At 40.0% G+C, this 18795-nt stretch overlaps 1 protein-coding gene across 5 annotated transcripts in view; it reads left to right on the top strand.

Annotated features, from left to right (window-relative positions):
- The window catches only part of LOC140132652 (uncharacterized), a 255989-nt gene extending 242402 nt beyond the window's left edge, over positions 1-13587 (top strand). For 4 of the 5 annotated variants that reach the window (XM_072151667.1, XM_072151668.1, XM_072151664.1 and 1 more), the window contains 2 exons: positions 4383-4485; positions 12103-13585. In XM_072151667.1, coding sequence (XP_072007768.1) covers positions 4383-4485; positions 12103-12444 — 445 coding nt within the window. In that variant the 3' untranslated portion in view covers positions 12445-13585. Of the gene's footprint in view, positions 1-4382; positions 4486-12102 lie in introns of all 5 variants that reach the window. The other variant, XM_072151669.1, reaches the window with a different exon arrangement.
- The last annotated feature ends 5208 nt before the right edge of the window (positions 13588-18795 follow it).

The following is an 18795-nucleotide window of genomic DNA, read 5'->3' as shown; positions in this document are numbered from 1 at the left end:
ACCTACCTGCTCCTCTGGTTTGAAACATTTTTGGGACTGCCACATACAGGCACTCAATCTATCCCATTTTACTGGAGGGCCACCTACCTGCTCCTCTGGTTTGAAACATTTTTGGGACTGCCACATACAGGCACTCAATCTATTCCATTTTACTGCAGGGCCACCTACCTGCTCCTCTGGTTTGAACAATTTTTGGGACTGCCACATACAGGCACTCAATCTATTCCATTTTACTGCAGGGCCACCTACCTGCTCCTCTGGTTTGAACAATTTTTGGGACTGCCACATACAGGCACTCAATCTATTCCATTTTACTGGAGGGCCACCTACCTGCTCCTCTGGTTTGAAACATTTTTGGGACTGCCACATACAGGCACTCAATCTATCCCATTTTACTGGAGGGCCACCTACCTGCTCCTCTGGTTTGAAAAATGTTTGGGACTGCCACATACAGGCACTATCCAAATTAAATTGTCTCCATAGCAGCCTCCACACGTTGTCTCCATTGCTACCTCCAAAAGTCGTCCATATAGCTGCCTCCATACATCGTCCCTTTATCAAACGAGGTGTGTCAGGCAGAAATTTGGGTTGTTTTCATGGATTCCACATCAAAGTTGTTAACTTTGTCGCCACCCTGCTGTGTTATCCACAAAATATACTGGCAAACTTTTACCATTTAGGGATATTATTTCAGCGCTTCTTGCGCATCTGTTTACATTCCCCTCACCCAGCATATCCTAAACTTATAAGAACGCTACTACACTTGATCTTATACAAAAGGTTCTTAGAAGTGCTGTTTGGGGAGTAGCCTAGAGACAGGGGCTTGGATTGGCGAAAGCTCGCCTGGCAGCGGAACGCCAGCTCCATGCGCATCATGCGCTTCTTGCGCATCTGTTTACATTCCCCTCACCCGCCATATCCCAAACTTATGAGAACGCTACTACACTTAACTTGGTGCAGGCTGGGACCGAGTCTGACCCTGGGGCTGGTCATATACTGCCGACGCAGAGAATTGCGGGGCCTACCTCGGTCCAGGTCTCAAAGGCCTACTATACCTCCTCCCACCCCTCCTCCACCTCCTCCTCCTCCGAATTACCATCCGTGGGCATGGCGCCATCAGTCGGTAGCTCTAGGCACAGCAGCAGTGCCGTCGCTAAGCGACAGCAGGCGGTGCTGAAACTGCTGAGCCTAGGCGATAAAAGGCACACCGCCCAAGAGCTATTACAGGGCATTCCACATCAAAGTTGTTAACTTTGTCGCCACCCTGCTGTGTAATCCCCAAAATATACTTGCAAACTTTTACCATTTAGGGATATTATTTCAGCGCTTCTTGCGCATCTGTTTACATTCCCCTCACCCGCCATATCCTAAACTTATAAGAACGCTACTACACTTGATCTTATACAAAAGGTTCTTAGAAGTGCTGTTTGGGGAGTAGCCTATAGACAGGGGCTTGGATTGGCGAAAGCTCGCCTGGCAGCGGAGCGCCAGCTCCATGCCAAGATCCAACTAACATAGTTTTAACTGCAGCACCTTTAATCTACTACTAGTTCACTGCCTCCATACATCGTCCCCTTATCAAACGAGCTGTGTCAGGCAGAATTTTGGGTTGTTTTCATGGCTTCCATGTTAACTTTGTCGCCACCCTGCTGTGTAATCCACAAAATATACTGGCAAACTTTTATCATGTACCGATATTATTTGAGCGCTTCTTGCTCACCTCCTTTGGTTCCTCTCTGCCACCCATTGGTTTGAAGCCTGAGTCCATTTAGGGTATGTCGCCATGACACTCTCTAGCCTGCTGCCGCTGCCTCTGCATGCCGTCCCCTATAGTGTCAGGGTCAATTATTGGATGTTTTAGATGCTATCTAGCTTCATTCTGTCACTCTGTCATGGCCATGCTGTTGCCCATAATTTTGGCATAATGGTGCGATTATGCAGCCTCAGAGGCATCCATGCATGCTGCCCCTGCTGTTTCCTGTCCATTTCCGCGGTGTTTCCATCCTTTTCTGAGGTTCCCAGGTGTTTGGCCAAGCTTCCCTGTGCAGAGCCTTGGTCCCCTTGAAAAATGCTCGAGTCTCCCATTGACTTCAATGGGGTTCGTTATTCGAGACGAGCACTCGAGCATCGGGAAAAGTTCGTCTCGAATAACGAGTACCCGAGCATTTTAGTGTTCGCTCATCTCTAATTATAAATTATTAAATAATTCTTCCCTTTATGCCACTTCTGAGAAATGCCCATTTTAGCCCCTTAGTGACATGTGACCCATTAGTATGTTACACGTCAGTTACTGAAGTATGGAGGGGGCTCCCGGGCTGAGCCACCTCCATACATGCAGCAAAACCGGTCCCCAGTGTTAGCCTTTTGATTGCCGCTGGCAAAGCCATTGACTTTAGGTCGCCATCTTGCTTTAGATCGTCGCTCCTTGTGACGTCATCTGGGAGTGACACTCTGTGGGCCTGTGAATTTCAGTAGATCTGTTGCAATGTGCTTGTGACACAGATAACGTACAAAATCCACATGATCGAGCAGATATGGTTAAGGACCCTAGGGGTTCTAAAAAAAAAAATTAAAAAAATCCTAAAAGTTCAAATCAGTCCCTAGAACTGATATAAAAATAAACAAATAAAATCACAAACGTATCAGGTATCGCCACATCCCAAAATGCCCAATGTATCAAAGTATAATAATGGTTATTCCTGCCATTGAACTCCATACTGTAAAATAGCACCCAAATATCCGAATCTCCCCTTTTTCACCATTTTGCAACGTATAATAATGTTATAAAAAGTGATCAAAAGGTTTAACAATCCCCAAAATGCTGGCAAACAAAATGTCAGCTCATCCAGCAAAAAAGTGACACCTAATACAGCCTAATAAAGTTATTAGCGCCAGAAGATGACAAAACAAAGATTTTTTTTTTGTACAAATTATTTTATTTTATAAAATGAATTAAAACATAATAAAACCCATATAAATTTGGTATTCCTGTGATCCTGCCAACCCAAAGCATAAAGGATACATATAATTTGAGGCGAAGAGAGAAACCGGTAAAAACCAAGCCCACAAAAAAATGGTGCAAATGCATTTTTTCACCATTCTCATAGCATTAGGATTTTTTTTCCCAATTCCCATTGTACAACATGAAGTATTAAATACCGTCACTTTGAGTTACCATTTGTTGCACAGGCAACACGCCCTCACACAGCTCTTTATATGGAAAAATAAATTTAATGGAATTTTGGAAACACAAAAAAACACAAAAAAAAGGCCAAGTCGTTAAGGGGTTAACCTGTGTGCTGATGAGGCAGTGCACAAATTCATGTACTTAGCACCCAGAGCACTGCTATTAATGCCTGGAGCACTATCCTCTCTGTCAGGTAAGCAGCAGAATTTATCTTGTGGAAAACAAATGTGGACACTAGAAGTAGAAAGAAGATGCAGGATCATATCTTGGTTAATCCCAGAGCTGAGTGGTTTTGCTGAAAAAACAATTATAACATTCAGGACTTTGGGAAAGCTGGATCAACATGGCTGTCTCGATCAACACTGAGCTTGTAATTACAAACGGAGGTTAGTCAAGCATAACTAAGCATGACTAATCAACCTGAGCAGGATCACAGCAGCTGGGTGATGGTGCAGCAATTGATTATTCTGTCTGGCAGGGAGAAAAGTGATTGCATCATCATCTCCTGCAGAGAAAAACTCTCCTGCTAAGAGAAGAGTAAAAGCAAGCTTTGAAGGAGCCATAGAAACGACAGAGCTTCATTATCATAATGTTATATCTGTTCTATCAGCAAAACCATTCAGCACAGCGATTAACCAAGATATGATCCTGGATCAGTGTAGCTAGAGCATTATCAAGGTATATTTGCTTCATAATGCATCAAATAAAATGGTAGGTTTCCTTTAAGGCAAAAAACATTGCTCCAGGTGCTAAGCAGGTAACCTCGGTGCCCCAACTACCTCATTAGCATATGGATTACATTGGGAAAATCTTGAAAATGGAATAATGGACAGAAATAATAAAGGTATTTTAGAGGTCATACTGCATTTCTCTGCAACAAGCTGCCAGGAGATTATTAGAGGTGCTAGACTCACTCCAAATGGATATCAGCAGCTTAGTTCCTATTCGAATGAGTGGGGTCTTTTTCCCATCTTCCAGAAACGGATACTATCAGAAGATCTGATGAGTGTATATAAGTATATAATACCAATCTAATATTGATGTACTTTTGGGTATGCATCTCCTGGACAGATAATTAATATGTAAAAGCTGGAAAACCTATTTTGCTGTCTGGTTTAAATCTCATCTACTCTTTTACAACTACAAAACACTGCAAACTTTTTTAATTGTATTTTTTTTTTACCTTTTATATCAGGATAGATCACACAAACCTACTGGAGAAGAATCTGGCAGCTACTGAGGAGATGCAGTCTCGGTTAAAGAACAATATCACATCAATTCATTTTTTAAATCAGAAGGTAAGCTGGGAAACACATAGATTACAGTTGGGCTTGGGCTAGATGACATCATAAGTCAGACATGTGTATAAAAACATTTGTGCTCCTATAGAGATGAAATTTGGCCATAAAACTGTCAAGAGTATAGACATGTGACACTCAAACTTACTTCTCGGTCTTTGGTTGCAAAATGTATGTGTACAAGTCCTCGAAAACTCTACCAGAAATACAATGTATGTGATGTCTTCTGCTCGTGTCTTGTTTTTTGCATAGATGGCAGTCACCGCCATGGCCACTTTATAAACCTTATTATATTCTGCATTGGGGAAAGGTTAAACAGTTCATAAGGCTTCTAAAAGAAATAATGTGTAACTCCAAACTTCCAAACATATATATTAATGTGTGGTTGTTAAAAAGTTGGGCATTTAAGCCTTACTTCCAACTTTCTCAAAAACACAATTTTTAAATCAGATTTGCAGGACAGGTTAATCTTGAGGGGATCATTAATGAATGGATTGGACAATCCTGGGAAATTTGGGACTGTCCACAACATGGGTCTCTTCATGCCTTTGAGTAATCTTTCAATCTAACTTTTTCTTTCGTTCTCCCATCCAGGCCCTTACTACAACCTACCAAGAACATCTCTCGCATCCAACACTTTCTCAACCCAGAGTCTACAAAATTGCTATTCCATGCCCTAATCCTCTCCCACTTGGACTACTGTAGTATTAGTCTCACTTTTTTCCCAGTTACCCCTCTAACACCCTTATGATCTGTCCTCAACCAGCATCCCGCCTAATCCATCTCTCTCATCGCTTCTCCTCCTCCCCTCTCTGTTAGTTTCTCCACCGGTTACCCTTTGGTTAAAATATTAATTTACAATGGCGTCCATAATCTGTCCACAATCATCCAATACCGTGCTACACATAATCTCAATTCCTCACAGATTGGTAGGTAGCAAGAAAAATCCCCATCTTCAGAGGGTGGGAGACTTGAGATGTTGGAACTCATATTACTCCAGCCCTCGAAGAGAACAAAAACTACTACAGTCCACGTTATTTTTCCTGGGTTATGCTGAATGTATTTTCTGCATAAAAAGTTATATACTTCCCTCCACTCCAGATTTCCCACATAGATTTTGAAGAAATGTTTGTCACATATTTTTTTGTTTTGCAACCTATGTGCATTTCTCGAAATATGCACATTTTTGAATATTTTTTTTACCCATTTAGATTTTTGGGGATTTCAGCGCCATCTGTCAATGAAAATGACTTTTGAATCATAGACTGAATCAATGTAACTTGTCCTGGGGAATCTCATCTGCAGTAAAAAATGGAGGTTCCCATTTAATATTTTAAAGTTACCTCCTGTTTGGTATCACTGGATAGATTTTTAAAAAATATTTGATATGTAAATCCATAGTTTTTCGATCCAATGTGTATTTCGCAAGATATTCCACTGCCCCAACCTTTTTACACCCGGTATATACTGTTTATATATATATATAATGTTTTTTTTATTATTTTACTGGATCTTTGATATAAATAAGTTTTTAATTTGTGATTTCCTCCAGACTTTTGATGCTGTTCCTCCAGTCCCAGACATTTCTGATTACAGTTTTCATTTCCTATACAGTAGAGAACCAGAGAACCTGCTCGTAATGTACAAAGAGCTAAAAAAAAAACAGCAAGTTGTCTGTGGCCATGTTAAATGGTTGGGTTTCTAAACTGCGTTCAGTGAAAGGTCTTCATCTAAAGTATAGCCGCGAAGCACACAGTAGTGTACACTGTCATTACTCAACTAAAATAGTGCACAAATATCAGGAGACAGTAACTCGTGTAACTGCTACAAAGCGTCGCCTGTATACCGTTCCCTCAATAAATCTCCCGGGTTATGCTAACCTGTCATTGAAAGTTTGGATTTCTTTTAGCAAACTTTTTAAATTCCACATCCTCTGGGGGCTAGATCAAAAGAATTTCCTACATTTCTTATTTCAATATTTGATATAATAAAACAGAGATTAATTCCCCTTTGAGCCCTTAACTGAATAACAAAGCACATTCTGTGTCATAATTTACATCCGCTCTTTGCCTCCTTTTAATGCGCGTTTTACGTGTTTTCACGATACACACGGACAATAGCCCAAGCTTCCAACCTTGGTGTGTCCATGAGCGGTGTTTGTGTGGTTTTTTTTTTGTTTTTGTTTTTTACGTGCAAGAAATATATTTCTTAACTAAGGACAAAGAAAAAAAATGAACAAGTTACATTGATAGTGGCTGATCATGAAAAGAAGCCCCAGGAGCATAGGCGCACTATAAAAAGCTCTTTCAGGAAGTCATTATGCTGTTGAGGGAATAAGAAAGTTAAGTCAGAGAGTTGTGAAATGTTCTCATTATGGGTCATCTTGGTAATTATCTGACATCTACAGATGGAGTCACTTCTTAATCAAAAGAATGAATCATTACTGATATTGATTCAGACCAAGATGTTTGAAATAATGAGTGTAGTAACTCAAGTATAAATTCAGCCGTAATTTTCTGCAACTTCTCCGCCGAATTTTCATACTAAATAATAATGAAATATCTCATTTCATTTCCTGCTAATAGTCAGAAAATGGCCATGCCACTGCAAACTAAATTGTCCCTGCATAATCGGCATGTTCAGTCCTAGCAGGGGGAAGGTCGCTAATGTTTACCGTCTCATTGATGGCGCGCTATAATTACCCCAGCTGCTCGCCGGCCCGCTATGCTGTACTTAATAGTGAGCGCTATTGTTTTTAACCATAAAACAGTTGATTCGATCATTATTGAGCCTAATGTAAGCAACAAGGAGCTTTTACATGACGAGGACACAAGACACCTGTCATTTATCCATGCAAAGTTTGGGGGGGGGGGGGATTTACGCTTTTTTATATAGGAATTAATGTTTTGGTTTTTTTACTGTTGTGATTTTATAGGTATAATGGAGACGTTATCCTTACGTTGTTGCTTTCTGTGGTCTAATGAGGTGGTAATTGAGGCATTAAACATTTACGGTAGAAACCTGATTTTTACTGATCACTGCAAATACAGTATGTGGGTCCAAGGTATAATAAGTGTTTCAGTAGCATTCACTTGTTTCCTCAATTATTGGCTTTGTTATTACAGTAATGAAGAAATAGAAAGCACTGCTGATGTTGTGTCGGCTGCATATAAACTTGAATATCAGATGCGTCCGGAATAGAGAATTCATTTACCCTCTTGGGCACTGTAGATGTGGCAAATTTGCAGAACATGCACTTATTGACAAAATTAAAATTACACCTAGATAGAAAGCAGTTATTTTGCAGACAGATATGGAAATACTTATAGAAATTGTATCATTAGATTCTAGTTAAAAAATTGGGCATAAAATTTCTCCATAAAATGTCTTTAGGGGAGCCTCTTTTAGGCATTTCACTCGGGCTCCCAATAAAAGTCTATCTACTATCATTGGACTAAGAACTCTTTCACGCGGCTGTTATGGGGCAATCATCTGGTCACATGATTTGCGGCCACATCACGTCCACCATAGACCTCTATGGCTCCCGGTCATGATGTGGTGAACACACGGTGTGTCACCGCATCGTGACTGAGTCGGACAGTCACTTGTCTTCCTATGGAGTGAAGAAGGGTGAAGATTGTTCACCCCTCCTCCTCCCAGTTCTGCGCTCATCCGGATCCATTAGGTGCTGGACCTGTATTGCATTTAGTTAAGAAACCAGGTTCTCATTTGGGTCTTGACCATTTTAAAGTTTGAATATGAAAGACTCTTGGGGAGAACTTTAATCCTGCTTTTGATGTAGAGCAACAAAAGCCCTAAATGCTGGTAAGATGATCTGTGGAGCCTTCATATATTGCCTGGTTGCCATATATATTGGCTTTTAGGGGCTTGATTATCCATACAGGCAACCCTTAAAAATAATCCTCCAATCCACTGATATGTCAGAGCAAAAAACAAAGGAAAAATGATCCATGCATTTATTGGACAATTTTATCGACTTTTGGCCAACAAGGTAATTTAAAAAGTTTTTGGAAACTAACTTTCTTTATTACATGCTTCATAATCCTACATTTGACCATGTCCCAAATTGTATATGTGCGCCTTTTGCGGCCTCAGGGGCTAACATTTTTATAGCATGTGAAAGCTTGGCTTTTCATGTATGTAAAATGTTGACATTTTTGACATTGATTGTCACATTTACACATATTTTGCCTCAGCTGGATCTGGAAATCATCCAAGTGTGTCTTGAGAGGGATCCCAGAATTAATTTCTAGAATCTACTAGCCAGAAGTAGAGTTAAGGCACATTTTGGGTTCTTTTACTTTCTCGAGGCTACTATAATGAACTGTACTGTACATCAGTAATGATTTCAGAAGATGATAATTTACTGAGCTTACCTCAAGCAATAGACCCTACCCCTGGTCAAATCTCATGTCTTAAAACTGTCATTCTTTCCTGTAAAGATAACAATAAATTGTTATTAACCAAGAACTGAATTTGAAGCCAGATGTTAGAATATTTTTCAAAAATTTATACATTTATAACCTGCTCTGGTCTAGTCATTATTTGTATGTTTAAAGAACGGTTAGGGGCATCCATTTATGGCATTCAAGCCTTGCGACAGAAATTGCGATTGCCACAGTTGGCGTAGAGTGGTGCAGTGAGGGATGTGCTTGGCCACAGAGTGGGCTAGTGCCGGGCAGGCTGTAGCACAATTGTAATCAATAGAATTGTTGTGTGTGTACTGCTCCTCTTAGTATATCCGCTGTCATGTGTGGGGATGGGTTTACATGAAGGCTGGTGCACAATGCCTAAAATTGGGAAATGTTAACCAGGGAAATACTATGAGGGAGTCAGATGACAGCATCCTCAGGGCTGATCATTTTACAGTCTCAATGCTCTTATAGTGAAGGACCTGTAAGAAAACCTTCTTCCACATAAACATAGAGGGTGGTCGCTTGTTACAGTTCTAGCTATAAATCATGAGTGACTTTACTGTAATGAGCCTTGATTAATGTATATAAGGTGTGGCAGCGTAGCTGCCACTAAAACAGATTTTGGCCGTGAAATATATTGCCTAAGGAAAGTTGAGTAGAAGACATCCCTGGGAAAGTCTGGTTTATCTGATTAAGCTTAATTAGTAGCCAGCTGGAAGTACCTGGTGCACACTTCCCACAATGGCTGCTCCCTGGGGAAGTAACTCTGAACGTTTTGGGGGGCCTGGCAGTATGCCAGCACCTGGTGAGGTAGGGAACTTGTATGGCAAGTCAGTTTCGGAGAGGCTAAGGCTTTATTCTGCTGTTTTGTTTATTTTCTATTACTGCCGAATAAAACTGGCTGCGGTCAGTGTCACCAAAAATCGAAAAGTGTGGACAGTGAAGTTACCTGTGTAACGCCGGGAGACGGCGATCCCAGACCTAATCCCTTATGAAGGATATAAGGTTTCCTTCTGCTAAATATTTTTTTCTTCCTAAACTGAATAACCCTTCGCACATTAATAACACATCTTTTATTGTACATCCATTTCTTACTTATGTGGTTTTCTTTTGAACCACTGTTGTAGCTTTCACTCTAGAATGAATCCTGAGTATCAGAATAATCAAGCGATGCTTTATGTCCCAGAAACCAGACCCAACGAAGAGAATAAATACCTCTAACGCAGAGTCGTGATACAAAAGTCAGCTGCTATTCATATGAAAGGTAGCTGAGCTACAGTTACTCAGGCCGGCCACTACATTTTTATTTCCTACTAAGTTCTTTATGTTTGTTCCCATGTCAGAGGTAGCCAGAACCCTCTGATCTGTACTGGCTCGGTACTGAATGTTGGACTCAAGCCTTTCTGATATTGACTACCTTTCCAATGCATTAGGACATCAATATCAGTTAACTGGAAGACCCCTAAGACCAAGCCACGAAACAATTTAAAAACTGTGGACTATTTTTGAAAAAGGAAAAATACAGCAATGTCTTTCTGATCGAGTACAACCCCTTGAAGCACAACAGATGATATATTTTTTTTACCAGGAGAGTTTCCATTATTGCAATGCGGATAATTTTGTTTTTTTTTCCTTTACTTGTATTTTACGTTTGTGTATAACCCCAAGCGTCACAGGCCTCCTGTATAACGTACAAACCATTCATTTACACTCGATGCTTTGTCTCGTCCCACAATGGCGATGAGAAAGTGATAAATGGGAATGGAAATTGTCTTGCAAAGATGAATAGATTTTGAATTAATTCCAGATAAAGATAAGTGACATTAAACTTGATTCCAATTATTTCGATTTTAAAGTTTCCTGAAAGGGAAAGAAATGTATAAAAACCCTGAACACTAATCATGTCAGACGTCTGGAAAGCTTTATGGACTCCATATTATTGTCCATTACTCCAGACTTATCATGTTAAAGCTAGAGAACAATCTCTTAATTAACACCTAAATTGCTAAATACAGCATCAGACTTACAGCTAATGACTAGTCTTTACCTCTCACCACGATTATTGCAGCCATCTTCCTACTATAACATTATAATATTATCACTTTGTACAGCAACGTTTGAGATCCATTTTTAGGGAGGATTATCCTAATCTCTGGATTCTTTGCATGTAACCAGTCATTATTTGGTGTGAAAATTGTGCGTAAAGTATGTGCATTAGGGGTTCTGTCACTTTCTATAAAATGTATTGTAGGACCTATGATGTAATTTAGTGCCCCCACATGCCCACATGCATTTTCTATAGCTCTGCTATTTTTAGTGCTCCCACAGACTTGGATGTTGAGTCTGTACATTCGATCAGGTCACATGATCGGTAATAGTAGACCCCTGTTCTCGAGATGTCTGGGTCCCACAGTTCAACGACAACCTTCATTGGAGACCTGGGAATATATGGAGGCCATGTCAAAACTTAAAGGAAATCTAGCATTAAAATCCCTTATGATAGACCAGGGGCAATTACTTATAGATCCAGGCACTGTGACTGTGCTAATCTTATTATATTTGTTATTCATGGCTTCCTTCCTTCAGAAATCAACTTTTACAATTATTCTAAGCTAGAAGGACTCTGGGGGGCGTTATCAGGGCCCTTCTATGCTGCAGCTTCACAGGCTGGTATACTGTCTCTCCCTCCCCTTCTGCTCCCTCAGCAAATCTTGCTCCTTCTGATGTAATCTCACTGGCAATGCCCCATAGAGCCCTTGTGACTCATTAGCATAATTATAAATGTTGATTATCATGCTTGATTTTGATGGTAGATTTTCTTTAAAACACTTTGTCATGTTCCATAAACTGTTCCTAAATTTTTGCCACGATTTTTGCCCCAAACATGGATCATCCTTAAGAGTCCATGACCCATACCAGTTTACCATCCTTCTTTGAACCAAGTTTGGTAGAAGCTTAACCACAAACCATAACTACGGCACTTCACAAAGCTTGCTGTTCTCAATGGTCAATATAGCCATGACCATTCCGAAGTTGCCTGGATCCTTAGAACTCGTTACTTGCTGCCTGGTTGTTCCCCTTTCGTGAGATGTCATATCTTCGCTGTGCTCTGTGTACTAGTCAAACTTGTTCTTCATATGTAATGAAAATCTCACATTCTTATTTCCTCTCTTCTATCTAGCTTGTCGAATTAAGTCAAGAGAATGGACATCTAAAGCAGCAGCTGGAGGACGCAAAGCGGAAAAACGGTGAGCTTGACCTCCAATTGGAGACCTGTAATCAGACTCTGTCCAATCTATTCACTCATTTGAAATCTAAAGGACAAAATGATGTTCTCCATAAAGATTCAACCACCAACAACATATCTACCTGCAGCAACCGGAAGCAGTCATGTTGTGAAAGACTTCTAAAGATGGTCCCCCAAAGTCAAGAGACAAAGGACAATATAAAAGGGATCTCCGAACAAGAATCATGTTGGAAACAACATATTGCAGAACTTTCTGCTCTTCTACAAGGAAATTAACGGACAGAAATGAGTTTATACATTTATGAAATTATTGATTTTGACCACTTATATGCTTCTCTGGATTTTTGGATTCTATTATGTTAATTAAGATGTATTTTTGTACTTCACTGACTGGTTGTTTAGGTTTTGGCCAGACCCCAAGGAGGTAGACATCATATGTCATAATCTTTATTGAATCCTAGTTCCATGATTTGTTATAGGTTTTACCCTTTTTAAATTTTTGTGTTTTCTTTTTTGTTTATTTCTTTCTAAGTATTTATGTTTTTAACCAATAGTGTAGTATCTGGTTAAATTATTATTGAGTAGCTGTGGCCTGGCATTAAAATCTACATCCAAATCATGATTAAAATCTGCAATACATCTGCATTCATATGATTTTATATTTTGTATTTTAGCTTTTGTGTTGGTAGGAAAAAAGGTCTGCAATGGAAATTATGGCAGAGAATGGATATGCTGTAGTTTTAGTTTTTTTCTTCTTTTTAGTGGGCAAAACTTCTGCAGCAAAATCTTATTGATTCTTGTTTAATACAGAGCATTTAAAGGTGTCCTTAAATCTACCTTCATAATCGAGCATGATAGTGACCAGGAACACTTACTCATAGATTCAGGCACTGTGACTGTGGCCATTTTCTTATATTTCTATTCATAGCCCCCTTCTTTCTAAAATCAGCTTTTAAAATTTTGCTTATGAGTCTGAGGGGCTACGCTACCCTAGCTTCTCTGGAAAGAGGAGTAGTAAGGCAGCAATCCAAGTCCTGCACGGTAACTTGTAACGGCCGTGCTCGCAGCTGGAGGTTCTGATGCTCAAACCCAAAATCAGGCACTATCGAAGGAGGAAGCCACAGCATTGAATCTTTATCAGTCATGCTTGATAAAGGTTCAGTGGGAATCGAAACGTCACATTTTTTTTTAATGCCTGGATGAAATGTGAATGTGGAATTTAAACTTCTGGGTGCTGTGTCTTCCTCCTTCGATAGACCCTACCCTCTCTGCCATCTGACTTTACAGACTGTTACACTGTCCGCAGTTGTTCAGTGAGCTCTTCCCGCTATATTCTCAGTGCTGAGGGAGCAGGTGGAAGACTGAGACAGAGTAACTGCTTGTAAAGCCAGATCATAGAGTGGCTAGATTGATTGAGCTTATTAGCAAAATTTTAAAAGTTGATTTTAGAAGGATGGATAACAAATATAAGAAGATGACCACAGTCACAGTACTTGGATCTATGAGTAAGGGTCCCTGGTTTGTCCTGCTCGATTTTTAAGGTAGATGTCCTTTAAGCAGTCTCATCATAAGGTAGTATAAGAAAAACTAAAAATTTTTTTGGAGACTTTGGATATTACAGTGCTCGTTTAGAGAATTCAAAACATGTATTACTGATTACTAGTTATGCAGAGACATTGGGCTCCCGTATGATTTAAAAAATCCCAGTAATGGGACCAAGAACAGCTAAAAATGTATCACCTCTCCTGTGGATAGGTAAATATTTTTCCAATTTTTAATTCTAATTTAATTTTAGAATGTGACCGCTGACCGTGAGTCGCAAATAAAGAATAGATGTGTTGGAATTGAAACAAAATGGAAACAACAATGACTACTCCGCAAAGGCCAGTATAGTGGTTAGGTGCCTTTCACACAAACGTGTGGGGGACCGATATCCAGCCGCACAATTTGCCAGATATTGGCCCCCATAGACGCTTATGGTGCCTGTCCATGATACGATGACCACACACATCTGTCACAGTACTTGCTTTATCTTTTTTGTATGTACGGCCGGACACCATGCCTCGCTAGGCCTTAGTCATATAAAATATTGTATATGTCGGCCAACTGAGTGGGAGGCACAAGCCACAAGTGCCCTTAACTTTGCAGCTTTCACTTGCTTGATTTAGGATCTGGTAGGCTCAGCTTCTGTCATTTGTATGGCTGTCTTAGGACCGTGTGACCACTTCAAAACGTTTGATTGAAAACTAGTACTCCTATATCTTTTCCAGGGGATACCTCTGAATGTAGCCTTTGCGATGCATTCCAAAACACAGCACAAATGTTGCATGTGAATGCCGTCTAGAGCTTCTATTATTCCCTATGACAGCATGGGATGACATATAAACCATCTTATTTCCATGTTATAATAGTTTCACAGTTTTGCACAAATGACCTGATCTATTGATGTAAAATGTTAATATATTGAATATCATTTTTGTAAGTACGGTACTTTAGCTATGGATTGAAATTCCAATTCCAAAAGAATGACAGCTGTCTTTTTGTTTTTTTTTATATTTTCCAATTGTATCTGAAAACAGGCCTTCATAATTAGCTTTGGGGCGCTGCTAGGCTAGCGGAAATTAGCTGTCACCTATAGCTACTGAGACTTGTTATTTTATATGTGAGGAACTAAATTGTCCTTTGTGTCGAACATCAGCACTGAGACTCTAATTTTCATTAAAAATTGTAGACATATTTATTTGTTTACTGTGATTTCCAAAAAAGCATTGGATAAAAATGTGGAGACTGTCTATAAACACATTAATATCTGATAAAGTTCTGATTAAAGAGATGCCGATTGTTTATCTTTAATTGTTTTAGATACATTGTCATTAAGCTTTATTTGTATTCTTGGAGATGGCAAGTGAACATTGCTTTTATCTCATTGCGATTATGTTATGTACTGACATTGACCAGGATCTGGAACCTAGTTCATCTATGATTCGATCAGTTCTGTTGTACTTTGGAGGTTTCATTAGGAGGCTCCTTTAGAAGTAACCGAGTCTTATGCTTCCTTAGTCTTAGTTTAAGTTTTCTCAATGGCTACAGTAACTTAAAGGGTTATTCCTGGACTTTGTTATTGAAAATTCTTTTTTTAACACTTGACTTCAGCACCTCCGGAAACTAACGAAGTTTAACCACCGCCTGGGTCCAAACACATGGTAAAGTCTACATCTAATGCCCAAATGGAGATATCTTAGGAGTCCATATTAACTCCACTCGCCTGGGAGAGTCGCAGTTATTGCAGAGTAGTGAGGTTATTGTGTGTGTAGATGAGTTTTTTGGTTTACATTTGAAGGTTAGGGACAGTCTGACACATTTTGGTAGAGAGTTTTAGAGAATGGGGGATGCACAGGAGAAGTCTGGGAGATGCTTGAGAGAAGAATCCATGGTATAGAGTGCAGCAAAAGCTCTTATGCGGAACAGAGATTATGTGTGGGACAGTATTGTTTGATAAGATCTGAGATATATGGAGGGCATATGTTGTGGACACAGCTTTTTAAGTCATTGTTAATATTTTAAGTTGGATTTGTGCAATGGGTAACCAGTGGGGAGACTGGCAGAGAGGAGAAGCCAGGAGATTAGCCGGGCAGCAGAGTTAAGATTTGATTGTAGGGACATTAGAGAGCTAGCTGGGAGACCATAGAGAAGAATGTTTCAGTAGTCCAATCAGGCCATGGGCTTGTCTCCAGACCCCCCCCCCCCCCCCTCACAGTTGACCTACCATGTCTCTCGATGGCTACTATTCATTGGCATTTCACCTTATTCTGTATAATCCTTTAGAAAATCGGAATTTCCATTTTGGGCCACTTTCTACAGATCAATTTCTTATTGCGTTGCCTATTCTCTGCAGATGTAACCGTACAGAAAATACATTATGTTATGTAACCGCTCTTCCACTGATTAGAGCAATCTGCTTAGCAGAATTTACAGAGATCTGATTGATGTAATGTGACAGCGGATGAGATGAAGAGAAGGCTAACTTGCAGACTTTTGTTAAAAAATAGTTTATTATTTCAGGGACTTCTAAATCACCTTTTTGCTTTTTTATTATTCAGAATTACGCCGAGGCAGCAGAAAAAAATCACGTAAGCATGATATAGTTGTTTAACTACCCTCTCTCAAAGATATGTAAATCAAAGAGGAACCTCAATCTTTTATCATAGAGGGAAATGGTGTAAATCCAGGAGGTCTTGTCAAGCGATTACATTTCTTTATTTCACAGTAAAGTCTTCTGCTATCCTGATTACATCCCGCCTAGGGGTTTTGTCAATCACTTTTCCCACAATACAGATTTGCATTTGCAGTCAATTTTAAAGTTCATTTTCTTTGGGAGTATTTTTTTTTTCTAAATTACCATTGTCAAGTATTACTGGTGTAACCTCATAACTGAGAAATGTTCTCCTGGACTCATGTCTTCATTTAGCATTAGGGTAGGTCAAACACTTAACCTTCTCTAATTAAGAATGGTTGTATTTGGTCCAAGGTGATGATCTGCAGCTCGTCCCTTAGAGTGGTTCATTTTCTGATCCTGTATCACTAGACAGGACTTAGCATATTTCCATGCAAGTTGGACAAGTAGAAAATTGGTTTGCTTGGTGTGTTCACAGATATGGGTTTCTTTACTTTTAAATTGAAATCCTGATCTGAATAACCTTTAATAATATCTCCTAATGGGCTGTGTCGAGTCTGACATGAATGACTTCTAGACCTACTCATTGTAGTGTTATTTGAACCTCTTCCTGATCTTGAGCATATTTAAAGGGTGTCTACCAGCTCCCAAATCACCCCACTAGTAAAAACAGCATTTTAGGGCACTTTATAAGCTGTCCTGACAAGTCTTTCTCAAGGACAGATTGTTTTTATCTATATTCAGAAGACATGTTTGGTTAACCAGGGACACGGTTATACTTGCTGGTGCTCATGTCTTCCTTCTATACTTTTTTTTCAAATGGAGAGGTCAGTAATGATGTTAAGGTGATCTAGATGGAGCTGACCAGCATAGAAAGATTTAAATCAGTTTCACCATTGGGCAAAGCCACATCGATGGGGCACCTAGAACACCTGGTGCACATTTAACATGACTGATCCCTGGGAAACAGGAATGGTACGTCTTAAAATTTTATGAAGTACCCTATGAAATGCTTTCTTTACGTGTGGTGTCAATTGGAAGATGATAGGTACGCTTTACCATTTTTGTTTTGGGAGTGGGGGTGTATAAGGAATATATAAAAAATGTCCAGCTCACCTCCCGTTTGATGTCTCCTGATGCTCGAAAAGCAAGCCCTGAGGACTTCAGGCACCATGTGAAAAAGCTGTACAGCGAAACGTGTGGGTATGTTTTAACTGGAATCTAACTTGTGTTGTCTTGCCATGTCATATGCTTTTACTGGAATAAAGATTTCAATTAGAGATTTTTCTCTAAACCGGATACCTTCGTTTTTTTTATAAATGGGTCGGAATATTATAAAAAAAAAATAAGCAATACTCATGTTATCTATCCGTGAGTATTCCCATTCTAACAGTAAAGGGGGTTTCCAGAAATTCTGGGTGAAGGCTGATTAGATTGTGAGCCCTATTGGGGACAGGGACTGATTTGGCAAGCTCTGTGCAGCGCTGCGTAATTTGTGTGCACTATATAAATAAAGGGATTATTTATTATTAATTAAGGCAGGAGTCTCAAAAGAAACGGTGCACTCCCCATGCTTCGGCTCCTACAGTGCTCCTGCGGTGTATTTGGTTTTCGGCTGCTCTGCCCAATCAGATGTTACTTGTAACGTTAGAGGATGTGATGCCCCAAGGTCCAAGGAAACGAAAGATTGAGCTCAAGATCAATACACTTTTCTTGTATGTCAAGCTGGTCTTCTGTTCACGGTGCTGGACAGGAAGTACCTCTGGCTCTGCTGCTCTCTGCCTCCTCCCCCCTGCTCCTGCACCACAGGAGATGTGTGTTCATGTGAGAGGCATCTGACCAGAGAGTAAGACCTGTCTGATTGTAGTCAGGTCTGAGTTTATGGTCGGATCCAATAGCAACCAAAAAAACAATAGCAGTACTGAGTATAGAATTAGAATTAAGTGCTGCATTTTTGTTCAGAAAATTGAATGATAGAATGTTTTTTGTTTTGCTATACTGAGTAAATGTAATAATTTTGGATGGAGCAGTTAAGAACCCTTACACACAAGCGAGAGTGATATGATCAACTCACATCAAACTCTATGTATGCTGACTGGAACTTTTGGCCCGAACAATGACAAGTGTGTTCTCTTCCTCGACATGGCCTCCCAGCCAAACTAAGCAATCATGGGAGATGAGCCTTGGTGAGAAAGGTAAAGGTGAACGAAGATCACTGTGGCTGAGGGACATGAAGATTGGTTGCACTTGAAGGCAACGTGAATGCAGCAAAGTACAAAGTTGTCCTGGATGAAAATCTCACCCAGAGCGCTCTGGACCCCAGACTAGGTCAAAGCTTCCAACAAGACAATGCCCCTATGCAGACAGGTAAAATAACAAAGCAGAGGCTTCGGAACATCTCTGTCACCATTCTTGACTGGCCCAGCCAGAGCCCAGACCTAAACCCAATTGAG

The sequence above is a fragment of the Engystomops pustulosus genome, chromosome 5 (genome assembly GCF_040894005.1).
Source record: "Engystomops pustulosus chromosome 5, aEngPut4.maternal, whole genome shotgun sequence".
Taxonomy (NCBI): Eukaryota; Metazoa; Chordata; class Amphibia; order Anura; family Leptodactylidae; genus Engystomops; species Engystomops pustulosus.
This window is presented reverse-complemented; position numbering and strand designations above follow the sequence as displayed.